Source organism: Aspergillus costaricaensis (assembly GCF_003184835.1).
Source record: "Aspergillus costaricaensis CBS 115574 unplaced genomic scaffold BO79scaffold_30, whole genome shotgun sequence".
Classification (NCBI taxonomy): Eukaryota; Fungi; Ascomycota; class Eurotiomycetes; order Eurotiales; family Aspergillaceae; genus Aspergillus; species Aspergillus costaricensis.
The window spans coordinates 145,104-169,082 of record NW_020291830.1 but is presented as its reverse complement, the minus strand read 5'-3'; the positions used below and the strand labels follow the sequence as shown (position 1 = coordinate 169,082).

Here is a 23,979-nt window from a genome sequence, read left to right as displayed (position 1 = left end):
GTCGCCAGTCCAGCTGATGTTTGGTGGAAGAACTCCTGATCCATTCGTCACTGTCCCGCCCCCGCAATGACAGCGATCTCCGCCGGTGTCCATCGATGGCTGGCCATTCACAGGTCGTCTTGAATAAACTCTGACGATGTTTGATCGCCCCCTCACCTTAATTTATCCGAGCTGACTCCATAATAACCGATGGCACCTCCGGTGGATGTATGGGTTCGAGGAATCGATTCGGTTGACTGCGGAAATTGAAATACGGAATTTCTGGAGACCGTTGAGCAAGTACTCCCTTGCTAAGAGCATAGATAAGATCGCGTTATGTACAGTTCAATTGGGATCTCAGTCATGTCTGGCATCAGAATGAATGCTCTCATTGCTCCAGCTCTTCTGCTGGTTGCTGGGAGCGGAGTCAATGGCCTCGGTTTTGAAATCCCATCGTCAGCTCCAGCGAACTCCAGTGGTCAGCTAGACGCTGCTCCTGTGGGCGTTTCGTACGTCAACATGATTTACTGCAAGAGACCTGATTCCTGACTATAATAAGGTTCGAGTTTTTTGCCTTCCCAGAATACTTCCAGCAACTATCCTTGACAAATTCTTGTTTGGGGCAACTGCACGATGCAGCGGGATCTTACTCGCCCATTCGAATCGGAGGCACAACGCAGTGAGATAAACGCGGCGTCTTCGTACTGCAAGCTATCTTACTAAGTCTTCTACAAGGGATCGCGCGACCTACAATGCCTCTTTATCGTCAGCAGTCTCATACAGCGTTGATTCGCCGGATGATGCACCAGAGTCACTCACATTCGGTGACTCATTCATGGAAATAGCTGGTTCTTATGAAGGATCAGTGACCATTGGTATGCCATCGATAGCAAACATCATTTATTCGCGAGTTCCCTTACCAGGCTCATAGCAAGAATGCTGAGATACGCTCAGGGCTCAATAGACGGCTGGACAATATCGACAATACAATCGCCGCAGCAAAGATTGCCAAATCAAATATTGCTACTCTTTATGCTATTGAGCTTGGAAACGAACCAAACTGTACGTTCACAGTATGTGCTTACTTTCGGAACAGGCGCGCTAATTCTTGCCAGTCTTCACTTCAAGTGATCCAATCGCGGATGGCCAGTCATGGACGGCTGCAGCTGATGCAGCTTCGCAGGTCTCGTGGCAAGCATCTGTAGGCAGTGCTTTGGACGAAACGTCATTCGCCCAAGCTGGTGTCTTCTTCGGAGTGGGGACATTCAATGTGAGCAATTTAGCCCAGAAAGAGGAAGAAGCCGATACCACCCAATACGTGCGCTCTTTCTGCCACCATTACTATCCGCAATCAGCGTCTACCGCGGACCTAGATGAATTGATGAGCCATACCGAGATAGTGGAGGGAGTGTCAGAGTTTCAGAGCCAAATAGTGGCTGCACAGGAGCTCGACAAAGATTTTGTCATGGGAGAAACAAACTCGGGTATGTTTCGCCCAGCACGTGCCTAACCAAATGCTAAATAACGCCAGCGACCGGTGGAGGTGGTGGTATTAGCCCTACCTTCGGTGCCGGGCTTTGGATCCTGGACTATGTCATGCAAGCCACCATTCTAGGTGTTAAAGTAGGCCTACCCGCCATCAGCTCCAGATCTAGAACGAACCTTTTTGATCTGACTTTGACAGCAATTATTCTTCCACCAAGGAACAATTGGTAACTGTACGTATCTCATGTTTTTGCTTATGTCTGGTTAAGTTAATCCATGGTACAAGGCCCGTATTGTTGGTGGGACGAATCGGTGAATGCGCCATTCTACGGCGCCTATACGGCCGCCCTTGCCCTCTCTGGTGCCTCCAAAGTCGCCCAGCTAGACACCGGGAACAGCCGGTTCGCAGCATACGCCTTCTACGATAGCAGTAACCAGCCCATCCGTGTATTGCTGTACAACTCGGAGTATTACACCTCAGGGACACGGAGCAGCGTGAGCGTGACACTGAGTGGCATTCCTTCGACATCCACTTCCGTATCCGCGTTGCGATTAACTGGAGATGCCGCAACAACGACCGTCGGGGAGGGGGCGATCACCGTCGGAGGACAGACTTTTGCGAACGCGACATGCGAGTTACAAGGCACAAAGGATATGGAGACGACACAAGCAACAGCAGGACGGGTGACATTCACTGTCCAGGCATCCGAGGCGTTGCTTATATATGTGTAATCTGAAAGAAGCACAAGCAGCGTTAGGCCCGGTCGTATCAGATAAGATTGGAATTGGAATGCACGGGACAAACCAAGCTGGGCCTGCTAGGGGTAATCCCGGGTCTAGCCAGTCCCCTTAAAAATATAGCCGGAATTCCGCTTGGCTCGGCTCAGCCGAGATATGACCGGGTCTACCGTTCTGCCAGTCACCTCACCGCCCACTTCAGACCACGCCGAGTCTCATAATGATCAAGCGTCTTGATTTATGAAAGTGCATGTTTTAAGCATGAGAATATGCACTTTTTATTAGGTAGCAGACCGTGGTCAAATTAGAAAAGGGTTGTTCCCATTGTTCGCGTTAGACCATGCATGCCGAGCTGTAAGCCCGAGAACGAACTTTTTACACTTTCGCGCTCCGAAAAGGCGAAATCTGGTCTCGGAGTTCAATCATTACCCTATTTGGATAATTTCCCGGGTTCGCCGTTGCCGACTTTTGATAGCGATCAGTGAGCCACCGGTGGAAAATGGTTGCGATGGGTACCAGGCTGATCATGGACTCTTTTAAATCTGCCCATCGCGCCTCTAGGCCTCCTTGGCGTCGGATGGCATCATATTCTTATCTGTTGTGGTTTTCCCTCTTTCCTTCGCTACCCTTACCATTCCTCCTCACACGTCGGCCTTACGTCCTTGTACTCGGGCCACAGTATGAGCTCCGACAAAGTCCAGATGGCCGAGGCTGGCGACAAGGCTGAGGCCCCTCCTGCGGCCGTCTCTTTCTTTGATCCTGCACTTAAAGCTGCTCGTCGCAGCGTGTTCTTCCAGTGGGGCCGGACAGGTTGGTGCTAAACCCTTAAATTATGAGTATCCCTCCTCTAATTGTTAATCTACAGTTTTACTACTCTGTGTCTTCATCCTTTGCATTTTATCCCTGTTCTGGGCCGTACAATTTCAGGCGGAGTCCCGGTTTCCTGCACTAACTGTTTGGGTTGTCGACTTTGATGGCCAGCTGGAGCCCTACCGAAATGAGACTCCAATCGTGGGCCCTGCCGTGACTGATGTCGTGAGCCAAATACTTGACTCGAGCAGCGAGCATCTGGGTTACACGATTAAGTCTCCTGCAGAGTTCAACAATGACCCCTGGGCTGTGCGCCAGTCGGTGTACGACGAGCACGCTTATGCGGCTGTTATTGTCAACTCTAATGCCACTGCTCTTCTTCGCAACGCTGTCACTAATGGGAACTCGTCTTATGACCCCTACGGTGCGGCGGAATTCATCACGATCAGTGCACGCGATCCGACCACATATTACAACTACATCATCCCCTTTTTATCCGATCTAGACTTGGCCGTCCGGTCGTACTTCGGACCGCGCTGGATACAGACCGTCGCGCAGGAAGGGTACAATATCAGCAAAGTGCCACAGGCCATCAACCCGGCAATTGGATTCACCTCCATTGACCTTCGACCCTTCGCGCCCGCCGTCATCACTCCGGCCGTGAGCATCGGTCTCATCTATCTGATCATTCTTGCCTTCTTCAACACCCCGTTCATGATGCCCATACACATTCAGTTCATCAAAGGCAACCATCCTCCGCTGAAAATCCCACAGTGGCTCCTATGGCGCATTCTGTCCAACATCGGCACATACTTCTTCCTATCGCTCTTCTACTCTTTCGTGTCACTGGCCTTCCAGATCCCGTTTAACAACCCCTCCGCACCTGACACTCAGTCCGCCAACAATCCCAATGCCTATGGCCATGGGTCTTTCGTTGTCTACTGGATGTTGAATTGGGTTGGAATGTGTGCCCTCGGTTTCCCATGTGAAAACATGGCGATGATTATCGGTCTCCCTTGGAGTGCGCTCTTCCTCATCTTCTGGGTCATCACCAATGTGGCCACTGGCTTCTATGCTTTGGATTTGGCTCCAGGTTTCTTCAGATGGGGTTACGCCTGGCCTCTTCACAGAAGTACGTTGTTTCCTCATATATCCCAGTTAACCGAGCTAATATATGGTAGTTGTCGAGGCACTCCGCACCATTCTCTTCGATACCCATTCTCGCATTGGGCTTGACTTCGGTGTCCTTTTCGCCTGGATCGCATTCTCGATCTGTTTGTTCCCATTTGCTGCAGCGTTTATGAACTGGAAGGTCAAGCGGGGTTTGGCCTGAGACGCTCATACGCTGACCCCGCCGCCATCAAAAGCAATAGACCTTTTGGTGCTTTTTGGCGAGCATACATAGAGGTTCTAGATTTCGGCATGTTATCTTCCTCCTAATACGGGGCGGGCGATTAATGTGGATGAAGGTCATTATTGGGGGCATTTCGCTTCTTGGATATACTTTTTACTATGCATTATAGACACTTATAGATCCATCATAGATATATCTTTCGCTTCAATGCATGTCATAATAATAAGTTGCTATGCTTGGCTGGAATATCTGTTGCTACACACCTACACATCAAGGGGTTGGGTTGCATTGACGAAACGATACTCCGCTCCGCGAATATTCAATTGTTCTTCTTTCATCCTCTGCCAGTACCTCCCCAGTGACAGTCAAGAAAAGAAAAACGCAATGGAAAGGGGGGTAAAAAAAATTACTTATTAGCTGTAGTACCTCAGTTGCAATCATAAAAGTCACGTGATTTACGATCACGGAAAACAAAAAAGAAATGTCCCGAGGGAGGTTCGAACTCCCGGCCTTGGGATCGCATGGAAGTTATGCTTCCACGTCATACTGTAGTATGAGACCCACGTGATAACCAACTACACCATCGAGACAAGTTGTTGAAAGCCGCACCAAGTATTCGGTTCATAGCTCGTGCATGCTTGGCTCAGAAGAGACGTTTTGTTTGAATGACTTTGGGCTGTGGGTTTTGTTGTTTTTGGTGGTTTCTGGTTAGTAAATGGTTTCAGTAGGTTTGGTAATTTGTGTATATGTCGGGAATATGTTGTATGTTGGTGATTCGTATGGTTTTTGGTCCATGGTGGGAATCACGATTTGTATCGGTTATATATATAGTTGTGCTACGACTACACTACCATACATAAGTTATCCATCGTATCACAAACTAACTAACCCGATAGCAAAATCCGAGGAAGCTTCAATCGGCTACCCCGAGAAATGTTTAGTCCAAATGGTCAGGGGAATGGATTTTATGGTATTACCAATCTCCGCCACAATGCCCATCGGCACATCGACATATCCCCAACAAGTGGAACTCGATATTGATGATGTGAGCTCTACAGAAATAGAGGATCTGCTAATACGTATCTGTTATGTTAGGACTATCTACTCGTATATCGCACGCCATGGATTCCATCTATGCAGGCCAGAATATAGACCGGGAAAGTTAGCAGAGTGTTTTCAGAACCCCATCGCAATGCCGGTCAAGATATACCTGAGATGATATTCAAACAAATCGGATACCTCTGAAGCTTCTGGATGTCGCATTTAAGTTGGTGTGCCGTGATTATTACCCAATCACTAGCTATGTGGCCAACATTTGAAACGGGGTGTCTGTATTTTCAGTTCGGTACTGAACAGCATAATTCAGGTCAATTGTCTCGCCGGGTTCATATTGTCCTTCTGCCTGAGAAGGTCTTGAAGGAGCTTTTATCCCTTTCTTGTGCACCATAAATCCTGCATATGGAAGAAAACCCCCTGGCAGCCATACGTTACAGACATCAAGGGGGCCGGACCGCCAAGTGTGGGGTTAATGGATGACACCAACTTTCTTCGATAGAGACAACAAATATGTGATAACGACCTTTCCCGTGTGCCAATGTTTCGCTAGTGCTTATCATTGTCGGGTGACCAATAGTTACACAATCAAGGCTGCCATATTATCGGAATTAGCGGCCTACCCCCATGATCCTTCCCTCACGTGGCTTCTTCGAGAGGGTCGTTGTACGTATTCGCTTGTACGACAATAAGCATTGTTTTCGAAGCTACTAGGGCCAAGCTGTCAGCAGCCCCCCCAACCTCGATAAAGCACCATAACCGCCAAACGAGGGGGCTGGGCAACAGTTTTCACTAAAATCCTCATTGATTGAGTGGGGAAAGCCGAGGACGGCCGTCACCATGTGAGCGGACTAGTAAGATTGCCTTCCCAGGCGTCCAATGTGAGCATGCGCCTAAACCCGCACCGCAACATGACGTCTCCACGCTAGTAAACAACAATCTCTCCAACGGCCCATATTCAGAGATTGGTGGACATGTCACAGAAATACTTGGGGTTATCACACCATAGACCCTCGGCGATGGCGGAGCGGTCGCATTACTACACATACCGGCTGTTCCCCTCCCATTGACATTCTGAAGAGTCTCCCAGCCATCATATCCTCGCCTTTTAGCTGCCTGTCACAGATATACCCCCCTAGAATTGTTATAGGTATGGTGCACAGTGCAAATCCTCCGGACACCCGCCCTGCTAGATATGACATCCTCATAATAGGAGCTGGGTTTTCTGGAATATTCATGTTATATCACCTTCGCAAACTAGGCTATTCATGCCGGATCTACGAAACAGGGACGGAATTAGGAGGGACATGGGCAAATCATATCTATCCAGGTGTGAGGGTCGACTCAGAAAGCTGGATTTATCAGCTGTCTATGCCGGAGGTTTGGGAGGATTGGTCTTGGAGCGAAGTTTACCCCTCGGGCCAGGAGCTGCGTCGATATTTCGCCCATGTCGATAAAAAGCTCCATATCAAGAAGGATGTGGACTTCCAGGCCAAGGTAGTGAAGGCACAGTTCACCCGAGAAAAGAACTGTTGGCGCACCGTAACGGAGGATGGTCGAGTCACAGAATCCCAATTCCTCCTACCATGTACAGGACTTGCATCAAAGAGCTACACGCCTGCTTTTCCTGGGATGGAGAACTTCAAGGGCGAGATCTATCACACCGAATACTGGCCAAAGGAGAGCGTTAATATCCAAGGCAAGAAAGTGGCAGTGATAGGCACGGGCTCAGCAGGAATTCAGATTATCCAAGAGTGGGCAAAAGAAGCAGGCACTTTGACGGTGTTTCAGAGAACCCCCAACATGGCTTTGCCCATGCGACAGCTTCAACTTCCCCAGGAGCAGGAGGTTATCAGGTCCATGTATCCGCACGTCTTTCGGGACCGTGGTCAAACCTTTGCGGGCTATGTAGCAACGCAAGTACCCAAACGGACATTTGACGTTTCACCCGAGGAGCGTGAGGCTTCTTATGAATATGCATGGAAAAAGGGCGGTTTTAATTACATTCTTGGAACATTTATCGATAATTTGACGGACCTTCAAGCAAACCGTGCCTTGTACGACTTCTGGGCTCAAAAGACGCGTTCGAGAATCCACGACCCCAGAAAGCGGGACCTCCTGGCACCATTGGATCCACCACATCCCATTGGAGCGAAACGAACGGCACTGGAATTGAATTACTACGAAGTGTTCAACCAGCCGAACGTCCACCTAGTCAATGTGCGCGTGGAGAAAATTGTGGAATTCCGGCCCCACGGTATTGTCACGAGCAGTGGAGCCTACCATGAGCTTGACGCGGTCGCATTGGCAACTGGGTTTGATGGTTTGACAGGAAGCTTGACCAATTTAGGTCTTCGAAACACGGAGGGCATATCTCTGAAGGAAGAATGGAAGGATGGAGCAAAAACATACTTGGGTTTGACGCTTAGCGGATACCCCAATCTGTTCTACATGTGCGGAGTGCATGGACCGAGCGCACTTAGCAATATTCCCTCGACTATTGAAGTACAGGGCCAGATTATCATCGATACAATCCAAAGAATGCGGGCCAATCGACTGGCATCTATCGAGGCTACACCAGAGGCAGCAGACTCATGGACGAAATGGGCGGATGAAATCGCTAACGCGACACTGTTTACTCGCGCGGACTCTTGGTATATGGGCGCCAATATACCGGGGAAGAAGCGGCAGATGCTTAATTTTTGCGGTGGGATACCGGCATACAAACAGGCTTGTACGGAGGCTCTGGAGAATTGGAAGGGGTTCAAGATTGTACAGATGGCGAACCTCTGAAATTTCTAGAAGATTCACTGCGGATATCATGACGAGTGAACATGAGATGAACTGTCTTCCGCGAGTCAGCGCAGGCTATCAGCCTTTCTCCAAACGCAATGAAATTAAGAGCGGCAGACCTTAGTTTCCTCAGAAAATACAGAAAATCTAGTCTTGCCCTTGTTGGGATGCGGGGAACTCTCCCGGGAAACTTTCTCTTGGGGGATTAGCAATAAGATGATACTAACCAAAGACATATTGAGGGACCAATAACTTGACACGATTAATCATCGATGGAATGGATCCGTGGGAAAAGCATGGGTCCCTTTGGTGTGTCTTGTGGGATGATCACCCGAGACATAGTGAGATGTTTGTAGGAACTACCGTGAAAGGAGGCTAGCAAGAAAATAGAACTCACAAGACAGAAAAGCTATTTCCCGGGATAATGGATTGGTGAGGCATTTCCAGAGTCAAAGGGGCTATGCATTGATTCAGATGCGGCTGACTCGCAGGACTTATGTATTTGTGTGATAGACTGCTAATCAAATAATGATTATCAGCTAACTAGCTACCAAAGTGTTCCACTAGACCGAGGACTGAATTTTGTTTGCTTTTTTTGATTAATTTCTTCTTCTTCCGCCATCCCAGTCCATTTCTCCAATTGGAACAATGGCCTTGTCGGGGCGTGGCCTGAGGTTTCTGCAGGCCTCCCATGTCCGACCACGTGTACTTCCAGAAGCATCTCCTCTTTCCTTCCTCTTCCTCTTTACCTCAATAGGCTAACAGTCAGATATATCTCTCCACACTGAACACACACATTAAATCTTAGTTCACGACTTGCACTGCACACCAAAAAGAATTCTCGGCGTGTAGCCTTGGGTTTAAATCAATAAACGGCCGTTGGCTTGAATTGACCTGCAACTAATTGTACACTATGTCCATACCGCGATCAAGCATCCCCGAAAGAGCTATTAAGTTACCTGGGGCCGCTGTCACTGACATCTTGCCGTCATTGGTAGGGTTCGGTGGAACGTGTTGTTCAGCCTTATGACCCGATATTAATCTATCAGAAATAACCCTCATAACAGCAAGCTTCGGATTCACCTGCTGGAAATTCACATTAGAGGCCATAGAGGTGGGAATAGATATGGTCTTTTGGCCCCGGTTGATGGTGGCTGACTGACGATAAGCTGCAAAAGAAATATGGAACTAGCAGGGGTTTAAATCAACCCATACCGACAGTAGAAATCATCAGAACCCAGCGGAAGCCGAAGATATCCAGCTAAATGCGACGATCTCCTTTCCAGATGCACGAGGTCCACCTGAGCTACTACACCCCTTTTTGGGAGTATCTCCGAAATTCTCCAGCACGCTCTCACATCAAGTATCCCCCGGAATACGCCAGTCTCTCTAGCCTGCACGTTTAAAGCTAACCGCTGCACGCAGGATGGAGTGTGCAGTTCTAGCAATGCAGAATACGAATTGCCCGTTTTCCGGAAGAACAGACTAATTTTAAAACCAAGCAAGACGATGAAATGATTGTATACGGAACACAAAGATACCTATTACACCACAAGCATGATATATCCGATAGGCATGACTTTCATTAGTGCCATCTTTTCAGATACTACACTCGATTATTCCATTACTGCGGAAATCAGTTTGTTCGCCCTTCGACAAATACGACATGCACCCTGAGATGTATTGGTACAGGGCTGCTAGTGCCACCCATCAAAGAAAAGTGGGATGAGGATCGTTACCGTCATTCAGGATTGTGGACATAACTATTGGCACACTTATGCAGCCACCCTGGGCCTCAGTTGCGGTGTGCAATAAAATTGCAGTGCCATGACAAGCCTCCTGCACCCATCACTCCAGCTGAAACGGAAGCCGAGTCAAGTGTTCAGACCGCGTTCTCCGAAACTCATCACGCAGTAGCCGCTGCATTATTGATCCCGGGAATCTTACCATGACCATCGAAAAGCTTAGTCCTTGACTGAAGATACCAGCATAAGAGATTAGTGGATAGATGTAGTCTGCCCAATAATTGTTTGCGGCAAGTATATTACCTGCGAGTGATTTCCTTTTGAAAAAGAACCCTCACCAGTGCATAATTCATCTTCAGATCTTCATAAAATCTATTCCAAATCATCATGATCTAACTTTCGTGACGAAATCATTAGGATTCTCGCATGCAGATGGGCCTGGGAGCGCTGATCTCTATGGATCTGACTTCCATGACACTGTGCTTATGCTGGCTTCGCTCGGATTTCTGCAACAGGCAATGCCTCTCAAGGATTACCCTTCCATGCTCAGCTGCAAGATGCTGTAATGACAGCACACTGACTTGACCACCAACTCAGCTACTAGCCCGCCTGCCCCCACCCCCGCCCCTTTCATGTTGCAGGATACCCTATAGCTCGGAACATAAAGCGCACTAACCGGCTCGGAATGGCTTGCCGTCTTTCAGTGGGAGCCAAGATCTACTTAGGGTTCCTGTGTCGCAGCTAGACATATATCCGTCCATCACCACCTCATGCAAACGGCACACGTGCATTCCCCTGTCTGACTCAACATCCGCCTACGCACCAGCTATGTCCAGCCCTTCGCCTTCCAGTGATCAGCCTCAATCTCGCAATCGCCCTGGCTCTGCATGCGCGGAATGCCGTCGCCGAAAAATGCGTTGCAATGGGAAGCACCCCCAATGCGTTAATTGTTCTAACGCGGGAATAACATGTGTCTTCAACCCGCAGCCTTCCCGCCGGGGTCCTAAGAAAGGCCATCTGAAAACCTTGCAGGTGCGTATCGGTGAGTAGTATGCTCTACTATAAAAAAGACCAACAAGGACTTACGTGAATAGCGAATCTCGAGAATGTACTGTTTGGACGGACACAAGATCCCGTGTCCGCAGAGACATCCACAAACGGTGATGTTGCTGCACAACCCACGGTGCATGGCTGGAATGGGGAGCCCCAGTTAAATGTACTTCTCAACGAGTTCAACGCCCCAGCGGGAACACCAAGCGTAGGGACAGTGCCGGTTTCGGACTTATTACATGCCGAACTGTAGGTATCATGATTTCTTTTTCCGTGCTGTTATGCTGAGCAAGCAAGTGACCAGTTGTACTTTGATCGTGCGCACGTTTTCGTTCCCATTCTCAACGCACGGCGCTACCTTTCCTGGACCAGGGATTCCAACAAGTCTGTCTCGAGAAGATGCTTGCAGTACGCCATGTGGACGATAACTACATCCATGTCCGCCCAACTGGAGCATCTATGCGAGCCCCTGTACCAGTCTGTTCGGCAGCTCCTAGGCTATCTACAACTAGTAGATGGTGATTCCGAGATTGACCAAATAGAGCATGTTCAGGCTTTACTGATACTTGCTGTTTACGAATTCACTCACCATAACTTCCGTCGCGGGTGGGTGAGTGCCGGTCAGGGCATCCGACTTGTGCAGCTAATGGACCTGCACAAACTTGATCTTGATAAGGCGGACAATACAGGATCTCACCAAGCGAGAACATTGGAGGATCTCGTCTGTGCGGAGGAGAAGCGTCGTGTCTTTTGGGTAGCGTACATTCTGGACCGACTTATCTCCTTGAGACATGAGAGCCCGTTGACCTTTGACGAGCGAACTGTATGTCAAAGTCGATGCTCTGATTGCCGGCGTACCTAGCTGATAGTCTGACAGATTGCGACACGACTGCCCGCCAGAGAGGAGACGTTCCAGACAGGTCAACTGAGCCAAATGACCGGCTTCCTCTCGAAAACGATTATTGAAGATAGACCCCTACTCAAAGCCGAGCTTTCGGAAATGGTCATCCTAGCATCACTTTGTGGGAAAACAGTATTGCACCGACAGCAGGCAGTCGCCGAGCAAGCCGATTGCGGCATATCCAACAGCTTCTGGGAGCGACATCGCTGGATAGATGCTGTACTAGTGAAGAAGAGTCGGTCCATCTCGGCAGTCCAGTCTTCAACGCCCACTCTGCCAGCCGAACCGGTGTCTCTCACCCCCAATCTAATGATACAATCGGCTATTCTATATCACTGTATGACACTGGAGCTACTGGCTCGCGCGACTGAGAATAGCGAGACGCTGCAGCAATGTCGACAGCGGGCACTCCTGACTGTACAGGAGATTATCCGACTGACAGAGGCAGTGTTACAGCTGAGTTATTTTGAGGTGACTTGCAACGATCTCTTTCTTTTAGCTAGCTGTACTGATGTCCGATAGATCTCCCCGTTCACACCGCTTCCCATACTTCTGTGCGCCCAAGTGCTCATGATGTATCAAGATACAGATGCCTCGTGCGCGCTGCAGCTGCAGGAAGTTCTAGGTATGGTGCAAAATTTGGCAAATACCAACTATCTTTGCCGGGAATGGGCTAGCCAACACTCTGATCTGTTTGATCTCGAACCCGACTTTGTCTTTGCTGAGGAGGAGGGTCATGGCTAGGTTCGTTGATATTGTACATACTTTTCTATGGAAAGTTGCTCCTCAGCCTTATACGTTACGAGATTCGGAAACTCGCTTGGGTTGGCCTTGTGACGTGCACAACCATGACGAAAATGGCTCACGGTGAATGAGCAGCCAATAAAGGTAGTTGAGGTGTGGGACTGCCGGATCACTAAGAGATCGGCTCAAAAATTGGCTTCGATGGGGGTGGTCAGGCGGCTTCATCCGCCTATAATATACCTGGTATACCCCGGATCCGCAGCGCCGGTAGATGAAGCTGTGAGATTGCCGTGTGCGGCGGGCTGATGCTTTAGCCGCGGAAATGAGACTCGGCAAGCAACCGTCTTATCAGATCAACTTTAATAAGGCTTGGTTGAATCGATCGATCAACCTTGTGCTTCTCTTGGGTAGTCATGGCGAGCCAGAAGATAAGAGTAGAACTGTCTGATCGCTCCCGGTCGGCGGCTGAGCAGGAGGAGTCATCCTTGCCGCAGAATGCGGATCGGGCTTCGAATAGCAGGAGTGAGCCTGTTCCTGAACTGATCTATCCCCAGTGGTAAGCTCACCAACCTACAAGAGGTTCAACCTTTCTGACAACCAAGGCACTATGTCGCCGTTGTGGCAGCCGGGTTCATCGTGATGATCACGACCTGCGCTTTCGTGTTCTCCTTTGGAGTCTACCAATCCCTCTATGAAGAGATGGCCCGCGAACCAGACACTCCTTTTACCGGAAGCACCACTGCGCTCATCGACCTGATCGGCACACTGGCCATTGCGCTCATGTCGATGGCCGGCCCTTTCGCCATGTCCTGGGCGAAGCTCTTCTCCCCACAAGCCGTGATCATCGCCGGCGGCTGGGTATTCGGCATCGCCTACATCCTCGCCAGTTTCAGCAAGGCTCTCTGGCATTTTGCCCTAACACAGGGCTTACTCCTGGGAATTGGCACCTGCATGGCCTACGTTCCCACCATGGCAGTTGCCCCAACCTGGTTCAGCAAACGTCGCGGCCTCGCCATGGGAATCATCATCTCGGGGACCGGAGTGGGGGGCATGATCTGGCCGCCTGCACTGCGGGCCATGATCTCCCATGTGGGCTTCCGCAACGCCCTGCGCATCTCAGGCTGCATCTCACTGACGACCGTCACCGCCGCGGGCAGCATCCTGCGCTGGGAGCCCAAATTCCACGAACAAGTCAAACTGCAAACAGCCGGATCATCCAGCAGCCGCTCCCACCCTCGTCCCAAATGGATCCGACTCTTCTCCGTCCCGCTCGTCAACTGGCGTGTAGCCCGATCCAAACGCTTCACGGCTCAAGCCCTCGGCTGCTTCCTCCAATCCGCCGGCTACTCCACGCCGCTCTTCTTCTACGCCGCATACGCCCAAGCCCTGGGCTACAGCGCCACGACAGCAGCGAACTTCATCACGCTAAGCAACGCATCGAACTTTGTCTCCCGCATCATCATCGGCTACGCAGCCGACAAACTCGGCAGGATCAATGCCCTCGCGGCCACGACGCTGCTCAGCGCCGTCGCCGTCTTCGCCTTCTGGTTGCCCTCGTCACTGGTCTCGAGCGCCGCAGCACACGGACTCTTCATCGTCTTCACGATCCTATACGGCGCCTTCGCTAGCGCGTATATCTCCCTCTTCCCCGCATCGCTGGTGGAGCTCTTCGGCGTGCAGCATTTCACTAGCGTCAATGGGGCGCTGTATCTGGTGCGGGGAGTCGGGGCGTTGCTTGGCACGCCGCTGACGGGGCTGTTGATTCCACGAGGCTCCGCCCTGACGGAGTCGGGGACATATGAGCGGGCTGCTATTACAGTGGGAGTGTTGTTGTTCGCTGCGACGGTGGCATGTTTCTGGGTACGTGCTGAAGTACATGGGAAGTGGCGGGTGTAGCTACCTCAACTCACTGCAGATGATAGTAATTAAATCATTGATAAATAAGTAACATTACAATCATAGAATCGAACCGAATCGAATCGAACCGAATCGAAAATAGAATACATTCAACCCGAAACCATCCCCCAACTACCATCATATCATACCCATATCAACAAATCCATGAATTAAAACCCCCCCAAAACAGCCCCACACAGCACCATCCCCAACATGCCCAACCCAACCTTACTAACCCCAACCTGCTTCATCGGCACAGCGGCAGACGACCCCGTCTCACTCGCCGCACTGCCCGTACTCGTCCCCGTCTTCGTAGAAGACCCCGTAGCCTTCGTGCCCGTCACGCTCGCCGTCGCCGTCGCAGTCAAGTTACCGGAGCAGAAGGGGTCCTCGACCGCCCCGTTGGACTGAATGCAGGAGAGAAGCTCCTTCACGTCTTGACCTTGGGCCAGACAGTAGATTCCGCAGTCGTTGTCGTACTTGGTTGGGCTGGCGGGCGAACAGCATTTGTCCATGATGGCGCTCGCGTTGTTGGTGTTGGGGAGCGCGCAGGCGGCATCTTGCACGGGGAGGACGTACAGGTTGCCTGTGGAGGTGCAGGTGCTGGCGGAGGTGGTGGCTGTGGCGGTTGTGGTGGACATTTTGATTTTTTGGCTCCTCGGAGAGGGTGAGGATGTGAAAAGAGTGTAGATGTGGAACGAGTGTTGTTTGTAGATGTGGATAACAACGAAACGAGTGTTGTTTGCGTGCGTAGGTAGGATGTAGGTAGGTGAGGAAGAGGAAGAAAAGGTGAAAGAAAGAAAAAGCGAGAACAAAGGTACTAATAAATCAGTAAATAAATATCTCACCTCCGGATTTTCCCAACAGCTACAATCCCAAACAGGAGACCCCAAGCAGCCCAAGGCAGCCGATCCACCAAGACCCTTGGCAGACCCACCAGACCCTATATTTATCAGCGGCAATACACGGCAATACCAGCCGTAGGCCCCCGTAACTGACTAGAATACAGGGCCATCAGGCAATGCAGGTTTCAGGTGTAGCCAATCAGAATAGACAAAACGCGAGATCGCACCCCAGGATTACCAGATCGGGGGAAGAGTTCAATCCACGTAGGGGGATCCGAGCTGGCCATCATCCATCGGGTGACGTGGTTCATTCAGGTTTGGTTGTATTTTTTTTTTGTGGGATGGGGTTATTGGATGCTTGCATTAATTAATATGAATATTATTGCATTGATTTGTTGTTTTTTTGGGGGGTGTGCTTTGTTTTGATTGGGGATGTTTCAGTTGTTATTTACAGTAATGTACTTTTCTTCAGTGAGGAGGGTATTGTAGTAGTAGCATGAATGTACTTTGTAGTGTAGCTGATGATGGATTAATTTTAGTATTATGCTATCGAGGGAGCTATTCATCATCCATTCCATTCCATTTTATTCATTCATTCCTTTCATCTCCCTCTGACTTTCACGTCATATTCATGGTCAAATGCAAAGTACCCCGTACTGTATAATGCATCTGCACTGCACTACACACATCACATCCCCCATCGGTACCTGCACCATCGCCCCTAAACACTACACTACACTGCATCATCAACCTCCCTCTTCACCCTCTCCAACACCTCCCTCGCCCACCTCTCCCTCCTCACCAACTCCCCATTACACACCACCGGCAACCCGAGCACCTCATTCGCATGACAATCCGAAAACACAGGCCCTTTCACCCCCCGTTCCCGACAAATCCGAACCGCATTCTCCAATAGATTCCTCCCCACCCCGATCCCCCGAAGATGTTGCTGCACAGTCCATGCTCGGATGACACTGACGACTGGCCGGTAGGACCCTGTTCCTGAAGTTGAAGGAGCATATTGCTGCTGGTACTGGTAAAGCTGTTCCCGTACCACCGCATCCCGCACATGGCCCCAGAGTTCTTCCTCTGTGTATATGATCCGCAGGACGAGCGTGCCGATCACCCGGTTTTGGTATTTCGTTACGAGCATAATATCTCCTTCTTTCTTCTCGTCTTCTTCGTGTTTTTCTGCATTGTGGTGATCGTTCCGCACGCGGGCATCATCTCCCACTTTAGATGTAGAAGACAACGATCGAGATGGTGAAGGTGATCGCTCTCTCCGCCGATGCTTATACCTCGTCCCTCCCCTCCATAACCACACCCAGGTCCCCGTACGGCCTGCTTTCTCGAGGTACGGGTGTGTCGTGTGTGCCGCGGCGAGGAGATACACCATGATGCAGGCGGGCCAGGTGATCAGTAGCAGGAAGGGCCAGGTATTGTCTCCTCCGGTGGTGTTGGTGCTGAGTGCGCGAGTGAAGAAGTAGGTTATGACGAGGGAGAAGGTAAGGCAGGAGAGCATGGCCGGGTGGGTGAGCATGGAGCGGGCGGCGAGTTGGCGCTGCTGGGCGATGCTGTCTGCTATGAGGTGCAGAGAGGCGATTTGTTCGGCTTCGGTGGTGGTGATGGATGTTGTTAGGGGGTTGTTTGTGGAAGACATTTTGGGATTGAGTTTGGTGGTGTGGGAGTTGGTATGAGGGAGGTTGTTTTGGGAGATGGTTGGTGAGGTGAGGAAAGTATACAGGTGGGATGTGGTGAGTGAAAGCATACTGACGCAGGTTCCAAAATGCTATCTATGCTGTTTTTACTGTGTTACTGGTTTAGTGTATATTGGAAAATTGACAGCATTCGAATTTAGAGAACAACTAAGCTAACGCTTTGCAGGTTACTTATTGCAAACTTTTTATCGCATGCTCTTGTCCAAAATGCTACCGTGCTGGCGATTGCCTGTTGGACCTCTTGTTCCCTATCCAGCTAGCTATTACTCCCCGGAACTACCTGCACGCATCTCAATTACCGTTCCTTATGTCCTATCCCGCTTCGGCCCCTGCTCCTGCCCTGAGGCTGTGACCGTAGGTGTGGGTGTAGGTTCCTCGCCAGACAGATACTCCAGAGTCAGACGCTTCGTCTCTGGAATGAGCAGCGAGGTTAAGCACCCGCACAGCATGAACAGCGCAAATATCTGCATTACGTGATTGAGCCACGGCGTATCAGATGAGTTAACGCCCCCCTTCGCTCCCCGATGCGCCAGCGGCCCGAATACACATTGCGCAATGATGGCACCGATCTTTCCAGAAGCAGCACTGATCCCATGCGAGGTTGATCGATACCGTGTGGGGAAGCACTCCCCGGGCACAATGAACGTGGTGGCGTTGGGCCCAAAGTTGAAGAAGAACTGTGCCACGACGTACAATGCCAATAACCCGTTGTCAGACTTCTTCAGCGGCTCATACGCGAATCCGATGACGATGAATATGATGGTCAGTATCACGAATCCGGTAATCTGTATTGGCTTGCGGCCTAGCCGGTCGACTGTTGCAACCGTCACCCAGTATCCTGGAATGGCTCCAGCACAGATCAAGATCAGGTTGCCCACAGCGTTGCGGTAGAAGTATTCGTACACAGTACTTCCACCGTTCCAGCCGATGGCTGTCAAAATGATGGAATTGTTGAGCCCAAGTCCGTAGAACGCTATAAAGTCAGCGCGTTACAGTCAAAGTGTAGTATACTGACCGACGTCAAGGAAGAACCACGAGCCTGCAGTGCCAAGCAATACTTTGCCATGCTTCCAAGTGGTAAAATGCGAACGAAAGTCCGACCAGCTTGCTTTTGGAGTCACTAGTCTGATATTCGCGCTTTGAAGCACAGCTACCCGTTTGACCTCGTCAGGATGACCTTCGTGTTTTCCCAGAATGTAAGCTTCAACATCTTCATCCGCTTTCAGTAAATCTCTGGCGACATCAAAAGTGTAGCGCGGGGTTTCAGGGATAGTTAAACGATAATAAAGCGCGAGACAAGCCGGAACCGCTCCGAACCCAATGACGACCCGCCACATTTTATCCACGGCCAGCTGACAGACTCCACTGCATTTACTCACGGAGGCTGCAGACTCCAGGGAGCCTCTAAAGCCCACCGTCACAATCAGCGCGACAATGGCAGCAGCAAACTGTCCAAAGCCTTGCATGGCAAAGACGGCTCCCATCATGGCTCCTCTATGCTTTGTGTTCGCGAACCTAATCGGTTAGCTGAGTATAGTTGTAAAGAGTAAGGACATACTCTGAAGTGATGATCGAAGATAATGGATAGTCACCACCAATGCCGATACCCATGACTGTACGCCAGAATACCAAAAGGCCCGTGATGGACACTGCAGGAGAATTCGAGGACAAGCACTGTGCCAATGTAGCCAATATAATAATGATGAGCTCAATCCCGTACATGCGCTTGCGACCGACAATATCTGCCAACCATCCAAAGAACAACTGGCCGATGACGGTACCAGCTGATGTGGAGATCTTGATGGCAGTGTCCGAGCTGTATGGGATCTTGCCAGGGCGGTTGGTCGCATGTTCCCAAAAGACAACACCCAGCATGCTTGAGCAGAGGTTGATGGCAAAAATATCGTAGGAGTCGGTGAAGAAGCCCACTCCTGCCACAACAACCGCGCGAGCGTGACGCCATCCGAACGGCGCGTCGTCGATGCGTGCGAGGGCTAATCGACGACGCTCGTTGGGGTCCTCCACATGAGAAAGGTCAACATTGTAGTTGGGGAATGCGGCCGTGTCAGGGGCAGCCATATCATCCCAACAAGGCGTCACGACGGATAGGTCCTGCAAGAATATATGAGAGTGTTAGTGGTATACATAGATCATGAAGATGGGGAGGTTGTTGGAGAGTGGAAATCGTGCTTATAATGCTTACCTACTACTCTCTCTGAGTTCCAGACACTCCCTCAAGCTTCCATCCTCGTTCACCCGTCTGGATATGGCATCTTCAGGAAGGAAGTCAATGGTGTCTGAAGTGACAGCAACACTCGGGCAGACCGATATGGGAGGAGATGGATACCAGTCAGCCGGGCACGTGGGGTTTTATCAACCTGCCTGGGTTGGAGGCATCCATGGGTCATATTTATCGGACGGTCTGGAGTTCCTGTAGCTCAGCTGAGGTTAACTTTAATTCAGCCCAAAGTTATCTGGAAGTCTCCAAGCTCCTGTGGGCTGACATCATAGGACATCATCTTACAGTGTTTTTGAATGGAGTTAAGCCACGTTTTGCCTTCGATATCAATGCATGTGAAGGTGGCTTCCGCTTCTGATAGCACCGTAAAATAGTGAAAGTCATGGGACTTGCCATGTAGATGGTAGAAGCTCAGGTCGAGATGCAACTCTAGTATCAGGACATGCGTGTCTAGGTTAGCTTTAGTCATGATATGGACCGGCAGTAGTATGATACGTGGGTTTGTTGAGAAAGACAGACAGCGAAGAAATAGCGATTAACACGTGACAAACGCAAAGAATCACCCTAATTAGACATCCTACGCCGTATAGACTACACTAGTTTAATCGCATCTCTTCAAGCTCTTTTGCATTTTTACTTTCTTTCTCTAGCGTTAGATTCCCCAAACCCCTAAAGGATCCGCGCCTAAAGATCCTCGACCCTGTTGCAGCTTCTTCACTCGTTTAACTATGGTTCCAACACATATAGGTCCCACTAGTGTGCAGATCGAAATTGCCCAAATGACTATCAAATAGATTTCCGAGACGTCCTCATCAGACCCACTGGAGAACATCCCCTGGCTCTCCGCGAGAGAAGCAATGAGATAGCCAACCTCACCTCGGGCAACCATTGCCAATCCGAGGATAAACGGTGGATAGAGCGATTTGGGCTTGGGAGGGAGGGACATGGTACTGCTGGGATTGGATGAGGTGGTTTGAGGTTCTGTTTCAGATACAGGCCCATTGCAGTTGGGATTTTGGGGATTTCCCCTGTGTTCGGCCGAGTTTCTAGAATCTGCATTTTGATCAGACTGTTCTGTACGAACTGCAGATTGGCGTCTAGGGCGAGAATCCTTCTCCTTTGCCTTCTTCAATTTCTTGTCCTCGCTTTTAGGAGAAGTGCAGGAGATGAGAGCCCAAGAGAACGGTCTCCCAAGAATGGACAGCAGAGTTGTCGTCGAAGGTAGCGAGAAACGAACGAGCCATAGACCGGTGACCATCTTTCCAAACATCATGAGGATGGCGTAAATGACACCGCGCCATACAACGTCTCCGCGGAACATCTTAGTGATAGGTATAGCAAAGCCGATGGAGGCCTGTAAATGTTAGAGGTAGATAATAGCCACCAGGGATAAGACTTACGAAGAACAGTGGAATCAAAATCCGATTCACGGGCTCTTTATAGTACTTCTCATACACTTCTATACCGGTCGGAACTTTTTCATGTGGATTGTATGAAGGTTCCAGCGGCATGCTTGGAGTATTGCTGTTCGAACGATCCTGAGGTGTAGACTGTTCAGAAGTAGTCTGCTCACCTAGCACGCTAGATCTTGACCGTAATGTATTGCGATGCGTGTTAGCATTTGGAATATGGCTATCAGCAGCCAATCCATCAAACCAAGAAATAATCACGCCCGCAAGATACGCAGCAAATAGGCTGGAGGTCCCTGCGTAGGTAGCGCCCGCAACAAGCCCCACCAGCATAGATGTCTGCGCAAGGAAAGCAAAATGCATAGATCCCATAAATTGCGGCAGGTTACCTCTCATAGTGAGAGCCTTTTGCAGGATCGGCTTCAGGCAGAATGCGCATAGGATGAAGACACCTAATCCAAAGCCGATAGAGACAAATAAGGGTCGGACCACAGTAACAGCATTGAACGACGAATCACTACCACCGAGGTTTGAGATGATTTGAACCATTACAAGACCAACAACATCGTCTAACATAGCAGCACTTGTAGTGACAGTGCCAAGACGTGTATGGATCAGATTAGTGGTTGATAGTATGGTGAAAGTGGTGCCAAGACTGGTCGCGCTGAGAGATGCGCCTGCAGCGAAGGCCTGAAGGGGGCTGGCGGAGACCAGCTTCACCAAGATGAACGATAAGCCCATTGGAACCCCGATCCCAGTGAGGGCAACACATAGCGAAATGACGAGGTTGGCTCTCATGGATTTGATTGAGGTTGATAGGCCACCTACATAAGTGAGTCATGGATCATTCCCCTGGACCAATGAGACTCACCTTCATACACCAGCATGATAAGGCCAATATAGCCCAGTTGCTGGATTACTCTTTCAGTCTCCGTGTCCAGCCATTTTGCCCCGGGGGTCCCCCAGAGGATACCGACGAACAGTTGACCGATCAGTCCACAGTACAGTAGCTTATCGAGACAGACATTGATGAGGTTCAAGACCACCAAGAGTCCAGCCTGATTGAGAAGAGTCGAGATACTTGGCTCATGGTACGCAAAAGCTGCGTCCGACCCACTGCTAGCCATATTGACCCCACGGAATGCAAGAAGTTCATGGATGTTGTTTCATTTTCGGATGCCGCTGATTGCAGATCGTGCTGGCCGGTGATTACTAATCTACTCCCCGATCGATTTTCTGCAGTCAAACAAATGTTTAACACTTTACTCTGCAGTTGGATATAGCCATACCACTGATGCAGAGAGAGCAGTCGGAGATAGTTACCGGATTCTGCTCATTCCATGGCCTGCGCTGTGAGTAATCCGACCTAACTATAATGCACTCACTCACCCATCCGTCAGAGGCTGGAGGTCTCAGCTCCTGAATTGATCCACCGATGCATGGCGCTGAAGATATTCTCCCTACCAGCTAATGGGATATAATTAGTACTAAATGCTTTCAAGTGTCTGTATCTGAAACCTTTGCGCACGGCTCGATAGGCAGTTTGCCCGAAGTGCATATTGTTAGCACATGCAACACTCCCAAAGGCGTTGATAGTAAAATATAAAGAAACATCAAAAATCAGCAATTCTATGCATTAGCCAAACCTTCTGTAATTAAGTGACAGCAGTAACTGTCGATCACTCCTATCAGCCAGGAAAGCTACAATTCCAGCCAGCGATGGACCAAGCACCTGTCTGGAAACAACCTCGGCACACGACGATGTGCATAACGTTGATGCATAAACCCAATTCAACCTAATCATCTAAGAATTAGTCAAATAGAGCAATGCTAATGAAGAAGACAAGTAAAAATAGAATTGCGGAAGCGTTTCATCCCAGCCGCAAGATCGACACCGGCGTCGCATCCAAGTCTGGCTGGAACCCTCGGAAGAGAACCGACCACTTCAACATGCTCCGACGGAGGTTACAGATAGAAAGCGAGATAGGAACACCCGTTCATGAGTTTTGCTTCTTCTTCTCCTTTTTCAGTCTATCTCGCAAGTATTACTCTAGATGTCTAGTCAGTCAGTTTAGATGAGTATGAATCTCCGAAGTGCAAAGACAAATCAATCCAAGCCCGGTCTAATTCTGGATTTAGGGTAGATACGGTACCTCGGAACCTCAAAATTGAGTCGAACGGTTCGACTCAAGCAGATCACCCGACCACCCCTCCCCCTTCTGTCTACCACAGTATAGACTAGGACTGTCCTCCGATCACGGTTTCCCGACATTTAAATCGAGAAGTAAGTCGATCCTTTCCGGATGCTGAACCATAAGCTCCAGTCCGCGGTATCAGATCTCAGACGCACACACACCCCTGACCCCTACCTATCCTTCTAGTCTACATACTAACTTATTGTACTGTGAACTGAATTCTCACGCCTTCAAGCGAGGAGGGGGGAAAAGGTATATAATCGTCTTCAATTCCTGCTCAGATCTTCTGTTTTTCATCCAGCATTCTCAAGCAAGCAAGCAAGCAATCCTTCCTTCCTTCATCCATCCATCCATCTTTCGCTCGTTCTATTTACATTCCCTCGTTAGGGTATGTACTTCTCTCTCTCCTACTTCTTGTTGAAGAAATTGCACAGACACAGCTAACACTAAGCTCAAAGAATCTTAATCTACTTAGTCAAAATGCAGTTCACTCTCATCACCGCTTTCGCCACTGCCTTCCTGGCCTCCTTCGTGGCCGCTAACCCTGCTCCCGCCCCGGCTCCCTTCGAGATCGGTATCGGTGCCAACGCTGCCGCTAACGCCGCTGCTGAGGTCGCTGCCAACGCTGGTCTCGGTGCCGGTGCTGGTATCCACTTCAAGGCTTGAGTGGGTTCATTAGAGTGAGTGACTTTTACAACATACTTGGAGTACTTGCTTTATTGAAGTAGGAGAGAGAGCTAATTGTTGGTGTTGTATATGAACAGGGTTCTCTGTTGACCACGATATCATTATTCAAGTACCTGCTGTGCTGGTATATCTGGATGGATGGGATAAGGTTGGATTTATTGGTATTTTTGTATTTAGTCGGTGTCGGGATAATATGATAATGTTTTGTTGATTTTCTTCTGTATCTGCTGTAGTCTAACTAATAAACATTCTTCATCTTAACGACTCTTCCGAGTGGTCGCACCAAAGATTATGAATGAACAGTAAATCACACATATCCAACTACATTCTAGCCCAGC

General features: G+C 49.7%; 8 protein-coding genes and 1 non-coding gene across 9 annotated transcripts; 6 read left to right on the top strand and 3 right to left on the bottom strand.

Annotated features, from left to right (window-relative positions):
* Positions 1-342: 342 nt before the first annotated feature.
* On the top strand, positions 343-2,415 carry BO79DRAFT_272930 (glycosyl hydrolase family 79 C-terminal domain-containing protein; the record flags this gene model as incomplete). Its single annotated transcript, XM_025687469.1, has 8 exons — positions 343-488; positions 539-658; positions 715-854; positions 934-1,041; positions 1,095-1,463; positions 1,511-1,602; positions 1,664-1,697; positions 1,751-2,415. The coding sequence occupies 8 exons, from the start codon at positions 343-345 to the stop codon at positions 2,194-2,196; spliced, it is 1,455 nt and encodes a 484-aa protein (XP_025536461.1). The 3' UTR covers positions 2,197-2,415.
* Positions 2,416-2,882: 467 nt separating this feature from the next.
* On the top strand, positions 2,883-4,433 carry BO79DRAFT_272928 (SNG1 family protein; the record flags this gene model as incomplete). Its single annotated transcript, XM_025687468.1, has 3 exons — positions 2,883-3,012; positions 3,068-4,144; positions 4,194-4,433. The coding sequence occupies 3 exons, from the start codon at positions 2,883-2,885 to the stop codon at positions 4,343-4,345; spliced, it is 1,359 nt and encodes a 452-aa protein (XP_025536460.1). The 3' UTR covers positions 4,346-4,433.
* A 415-nt stretch (positions 4,434-4,848) lies between these two features.
* Positions 4,849-4,956, bottom strand: BO79DRAFT_t189. Its single transcript has one exon. It is a non-coding gene; the product is annotated as a tRNA-Met (tRNA).
* Positions 4,957-6,571: 1,615 nt separating this feature from the next.
* BO79DRAFT_155366 (flavin-containing monooxygenase) lies at positions 6,572-8,212 on the top strand (the record flags this gene model as incomplete). The annotated part of the gene is made up of 1 exon (XM_025678780.1): positions 6,572-8,212. The coding sequence occupies one exon, from the start codon at positions 6,572-6,574 to the stop codon at positions 8,210-8,212; it is 1,641 nt and encodes a 546-aa protein (XP_025536459.1).
* Positions 8,213-10,733: 2,521 nt separating this feature from the next.
* Positions 10,734-12,652, top strand: BO79DRAFT_289696 (citrinin biosynthesis transcriptional activator CtnR; the record flags this gene model as incomplete). Its single annotated transcript, XM_025688805.1, has 5 exons — positions 10,734-10,999; positions 11,052-11,256; positions 11,305-11,830; positions 11,885-12,379; positions 12,431-12,652. Exons 1-5 carry the CDS (start codon positions 10,786-10,788, stop codon positions 12,650-12,652), a joined length of 1,662 nt encoding a protein of 553 aa, XP_025536458.1. The 5' UTR covers positions 10,734-10,785.
* Positions 12,653-13,065: 413 nt separating this feature from the next.
* BO79DRAFT_200636 (MFS general substrate transporter) lies at positions 13,066-14,548 on the top strand (the record flags this gene model as incomplete). The annotated part of the gene is made up of 2 exons (XM_025681505.1): positions 13,066-13,208; positions 13,255-14,548. The coding sequence occupies 2 exons, from the start codon at positions 13,066-13,068 to the stop codon at positions 14,546-14,548; spliced, it is 1,437 nt and encodes a 478-aa protein (XP_025536457.1).
* A 170-nt stretch (positions 14,549-14,718) lies between these two features.
* BO79DRAFT_231280 (GNAT family N-acetyltransferase) lies at positions 14,719-17,053 on the bottom strand (the record flags this gene model as incomplete). Its single annotated transcript, XM_025684147.1, has 3 exons — positions 14,719-15,205; positions 16,131-16,367; positions 16,428-17,053. The coding sequence occupies 3 exons, from the start codon at positions 17,051-17,053 to the stop codon at positions 14,719-14,721; spliced, it is 1,350 nt and encodes a 449-aa protein (XP_025536456.1).
* A 363-nt stretch (positions 17,054-17,416) lies between these two features.
* On the bottom strand, positions 17,417-21,886 carry BO79DRAFT_155481 (phosphate:H+ symporter; the record flags this gene model as incomplete). Its single annotated transcript, XM_025678784.1, has 7 exons — positions 17,417-18,084; positions 18,127-18,344; positions 18,447-18,626; positions 18,670-19,223; positions 20,135-20,704; positions 20,751-21,583; positions 21,631-21,886. 7 exons carry the CDS (start codon positions 21,884-21,886, stop codon positions 17,417-17,419), a joined length of 3,279 nt encoding a protein of 1,092 aa, XP_025536455.1.
* Positions 21,887-23,434: 1,548 nt separating this feature from the next.
* Positions 23,435-23,852, top strand: BO79DRAFT_258082 (uncharacterized protein; the record flags this gene model as incomplete). The annotated part of the gene is made up of 2 exons (XM_025686281.1): positions 23,435-23,600; positions 23,719-23,852. The coding sequence occupies 2 exons, from the start codon at positions 23,435-23,437 to the stop codon at positions 23,850-23,852; spliced, it is 300 nt and encodes a 99-aa protein (XP_025536454.1).
* Positions 23,853-23,979: the final 127 nt, after the last annotated feature.